Source organism: Carassius gibelio, chromosome A20, assembly GCF_023724105.1.
Source record: "Carassius gibelio isolate Cgi1373 ecotype wild population from Czech Republic chromosome A20, carGib1.2-hapl.c, whole genome shotgun sequence".
NCBI lineage: Eukaryota > Metazoa > Chordata > Actinopteri > Cypriniformes > Cyprinidae > Carassius > Carassius gibelio.
Window position 1 is genome coordinate 21,674,447 of NC_068390.1, and position 4,905 is coordinate 21,679,351.

Consider the following 4,905-nt stretch of genomic DNA (forward strand, 5'->3'; position numbering starts at 1 on the left):
TTTTATCTATCTGTGTATGTTTACCGCAACACAGATGTTGTCTGATGTAAATGTGTCCTTTGTTAATAGGCTAAATGGATATAATTCGCCACTCATGCCGTCATTTGTTGATTTAGTGACATCTGCTGGTGTTTTCAGACGCTCTTGATGCAACATGTTAATACTGGAAACAGAAAATCGAATTAGAGAACAATGCAACTGAACTATTTAGTTGCAGTAAGGTACATGCTTTTCCTTCTCCATTTCTATTTTTTTTTTATAAATCACTTTTTATTCTCAGAAATACTGCTTTAAACAGACCATTTTGCGCTTATATAAACTCATATTATAGAGTCATCCATTATGCAATAATCTCTGTGAGCTAACAAAACAATCAAGCATGGTCATATATGAAGCATCACTTTGATTGACAGCTATGCTTGCGTGTGCACCACGTGCACAATGACCGTATGACCGCCAGACCCCGGCACTCTTATTTCGGTAATTAGCATCTCTGTGGCCTCTGTGGCCATAATGATCTATTCTTTCCTACGTTTCTTTGATGCCTCGCCTGTCTGTTTGCTCTCTGGTTTATGACTCGAAAAGCTTGCCGTCAGAAAGGCGCCCCCAACATGCGCTTTTCCAGCAGGTCTGTCTTTCCCTCGGGACGCAGTGACATGAGAGCAGGACCTCGGTTCTGATTTAAGAAGGGGGATGAACAGCACTCCGCCTGGATTACGGTTGGTGTGTGGATTTTTAATAGACGATTTAACGCTTGTGAAACGTTTCCTACCGTGAGAACGTTACTCGTGCTGTAGTTTTAGAGAAGAGAGAATGCGGGTAAGTCTAGAGAAACTTTCACTAGGCCTATAGCAATTAAATTATATAGATGTATAGCTATATAGTATATAGAAATTATATGTAATAAAGAACGAAAATTGTACAGGTATATACATCAGTACCTGGTCTACAGGTGTTTTAAAGAGTCTCAAAATCACTAGATAACATTACACAGACATCCTTTGTTTTGACATTGTTTTGCAAAATGCACTTGTCTTAAATGCCATTTATTACATTGATTTGAAAAGCCTGTTTAAGTTCTGCTTAGTAATTTTAGTTATTTGTTAATTGTTGTTTTACATTATGTGATCTGCCCAGTGATACAATTGCATTTCATTGCAATTGTCACGGTTGCTCTTTTCTATTGTGAGATACAAGAGTTGTTTTTTCGCTGACAGAGTTGAATAGGGATTAGCCTATGGGCTGACCACATGTCCTGTGGCCTTTGTTATTTTTCTTTTTTGTTTTTGGTCGGTTTTTTTTTTTTTTTTTTTTTTGCACTGAGTGAGTAAATTGATGAAGGCACTGCGGATAAAAAGAGAATGCATTGACAAGGGGTTTCTAAAGCGAAAGGTCGCAAATGCCATCTGCCTCTGCCTGAGGCTAGAAGACTGGCAATGATGGTGACAAGTTAATGATGCAAAGTTGTGAAGTCAAAATATGTCATTAAACTACATCAAAAACTTTTATGAAGGATGTGTAAGTATGTAATGTAAAGTTTTATCTTTATATGCAAAATTAGAAAAATTTATTATAAACATGATTTTAGTTGACGCATGTCTGGTCTTGCATTTGTGTGTTATAATCTTTTCATTGCATATTTCAGCTCAGGCCTCCAACAGTGATAGGCCAGTTCCACACACTGTTTTTTGGCTCTGTGCGTACATTTTTCCTTGGAGTCCTTGGATTCGCTGTCTATGGCAATGAGGCCCTCCACTTCAGCTGTGATCCAGACAAAAGGGAAATAAACCTTTACTGTTACAACCAGTTCAGGCCTATAACACCTCAGGTAAAAGTGCTTGAAAATGTTTTGAGTTAATAACCTGCTATTGTGGTATCAAAACATGCATGAAATGACATGTAAAAGTGATTAATCCTGTAAAAAGAATTGGGAAGAACCCCCCCCCCCCCCCCAAATAAAAGATTAATTCTGAGAAGCTAATAGCTTTTTATTATATCATTAATTCATTTTTACTGATCTAAACATGAAACTAAACATGCAAGATTTTTAGTTGAGGTATCTGGCAACCTACTGTATCTTAAAAAAAAAACTATTTCGTATACCCAATAACCAAAACATAGATGTAAAAAAAAACCCTGTCCTAGTAACTTTAAGATTTGAAGCTTACTTATCTGTCCCTTCCACTGAAATAAACTGAAGGAATAGCTCATTGAAAATTTGCTGAAAGACTGACTTACCCACAGGGCATCCAAGATGTAGAAGAGTTTGTTTCTCGGTCGATTTACCTGATTTGGAGAAATTCAGCATCACTTGCTCACCAATGGATCCTCTGCAGTGAATAAGATTCAAAACAGCTGATAAAAATATCACAATAATCCACAAGAAAACCACACAAGTATTAAAAACGTTTTAATTCACAAGACAATGTATTAAAGGACTGTAGCTGTGTGGAATACTTATGGAACATTGTGATGTTTTTATCAGCTGTTTGAATTATCATTCTGACGGCACCCATTCACTGCAGAGGATTCGTTGGCGAGCAAGTGATGCAATATTACATTTCTCCAAATGTATTCAAATGAAGAAATAAACTCATCTACATCTTTGATGGCATGAGGGTGACTAAAATGTCAGCGTATTTTCACTTTTGGGTGAACTATTTGTTCAAGTTTTCTACTATATGAGTGTGACAAGATGATTGCGAAGATGTGTTATGGCCTATTATCTATTTTAATTCTTTGGTGGAAACGTGAATAAAAAACATACTACTGCGCAAAAGGACAAAAGTGGAAAAACAAACAAACAAACCTAAAGACAGAAAAGGACAAAAATTAAGCTGTTTTGTTTTTGTTTTGTAGGTATTCTGGGCATTGCAGCTAGTCACTGTCTTGGTGCCTGGAGCTGTGTTTCATCTTTATGCTGCCTGTAAAAATATAGACCAGGATGAGATCCTTCAGCGGCCAGTGTCCACAATCTTTTACATCATCTCTGTCCTGTTGAGAATAATCCTGGAAGTTTTAGCATTCTGGCTTCAGAGCCACCTTTTTGGGTTCCTGGTTGATCCTCTTTATATGTGCGATGTCAGTGCCCTTGCAAAGATCTTCAGCATCTCAAAGTGTATGGTCCCTGAACACTTTGAGAAGACTATCTTCCTCAGTGCGATGTACACCTTTACCGTCATCACCATACTCCTCTGTATCGCTGAGATTTTTGAGATTCTGTTCCGAAGACTTGGTTATTTAAACCAGCCAGTGACTTGAGAATTTAGAAAGTGTTTTGAGTGATACTTAAACATTGTTTGTTTTCTGTTTTCTGTGGGTCTCTGAATGACAGACAGGACATAAACCCACATACCTCTGCATTTTCTGGTGGTAGACACAGAAATACATGCTTTTTAAAACAAGACAGCCTATTATTCCTTTTTTGGAATAATCAAAAGAAAACATGTCTAATTTATGGCAAGGGACTCATTAATCTTTTTAGCTTTTCAGATTTTTTAAGCCTAAAAAAGCACCTATCTAGCAGGAGAAACTCTTTTTTTCTTTTCTTTTTGACTTGTATGAGCTATTTGGCTTTAAATATTATCTCTGCAATATTATTTTCAGATTTAGATTTATACTTATATTGCAGTATTACACAACATGCACGTACTATTTTGCCAAATATTATTTGATTTCAATTTCAACTAAGATTGATTCTTCTTAAGGAAGAATAATTACATGCAACAGTGCATCAGTATCTAAAAACATTATTGAAAGGTCCATGGTCTCTACTTACAATCATGCACATTGATAGTTCATTCATCAGCTGTTGATTTCCATCTAGTTTATGTCAATTTGACAATTATCTTGTGTGGTTTTAGTATCTGTATCTGTACATTTTTATCAGACATCCATCCAACTTTTGTTATTATTCTCAGCTAAGTGTTTCATCTCAGGTACAAAATGGCATACTGTGATCTATTATTTTGTGTCAGCGGGTAACTATGTATTATAAGGATACGATTTATGCATAAATGAAACATCCGAGGAGATCTGACAGCTTGTCTGGCCTGCACATCTTCCCACAGTGGCCTTCCCACTGTTTCAACACCACAGCTATTTGAGTAATAGCTTTTGTACCATGTGTATAGAACTGATCATTTATACTGGTTTTATATATATATATATATATATATATATATATATATATATATATATATATATATATATATATATATATATATATATATATATATATATATACACACACACACACATTTAAGACTGCCATAATGTATTATCAATCTAGGTCAGAATAAACAGATCTGCTTGTGAATCCTTGGGCTTTCTGTCCCAATGTTTTTGAAGTTTCGATGTGGCAAAAGTGGTAAAAATAAATAAATAAACTGTATATATATCTTTCAGTATCAGTGATAATCACACACATATAATGGTAATACAATTTAAAAAATTGTCTGTTGTTGGATAACAGGAATTAACACTTTATGAGGGGCCCTTTTATGACAGTTACATTAATGCTGTACATTAAAGATACAGGGATACTTTGTACAAGTTGCACTGTACAACATATAAAAAGAAAACTGTTGATTATTATAATACTTAAATCCAAATACATTTGAAGAAATACATAACGGAATAAAAGCAGCAAAACAGTTACTTTATGACTTTTAATTCGTGTAAATATAGCCTATAACTAACTAAAACAATGATTGTAGTATGACAAATAAATGACAAATTACACCTTAAAATATATTATTACTAAACAGACAAAACTTTGAAACATTGCTGTGTATGTAAGCCAATATGTCTTTTAAGCAGAATAAAAGTCACCACCACTGATCGGTCACCACTGATATGTTTGTCATTTCCTACTCCTCCTCGCCTATGGAGGTGTGGCTGCGC

General features: G+C 35.2%; 1 protein-coding gene across 1 annotated transcript; it reads left to right on the forward strand.

The window, feature by feature from the left end:
• Window positions 1-541: 541 nt before the first annotated feature.
• Window positions 542-4,155, forward strand: LOC127938996 (gap junction epsilon-1 protein-like). Its single transcript, XM_052535965.1, has 3 exons — window positions 542-723; window positions 1,646-1,828; window positions 2,860-4,155. Exons 1-3 carry the CDS (start codon window positions 694-696, stop codon window positions 3,259-3,261), a joined length of 615 nt encoding a protein of 204 aa, XP_052391925.1. The 5' UTR covers window positions 542-693; the 3' UTR covers window positions 3,262-4,155.
• The last annotated feature ends 750 nt before the right edge of the window (window positions 4,156-4,905 follow it).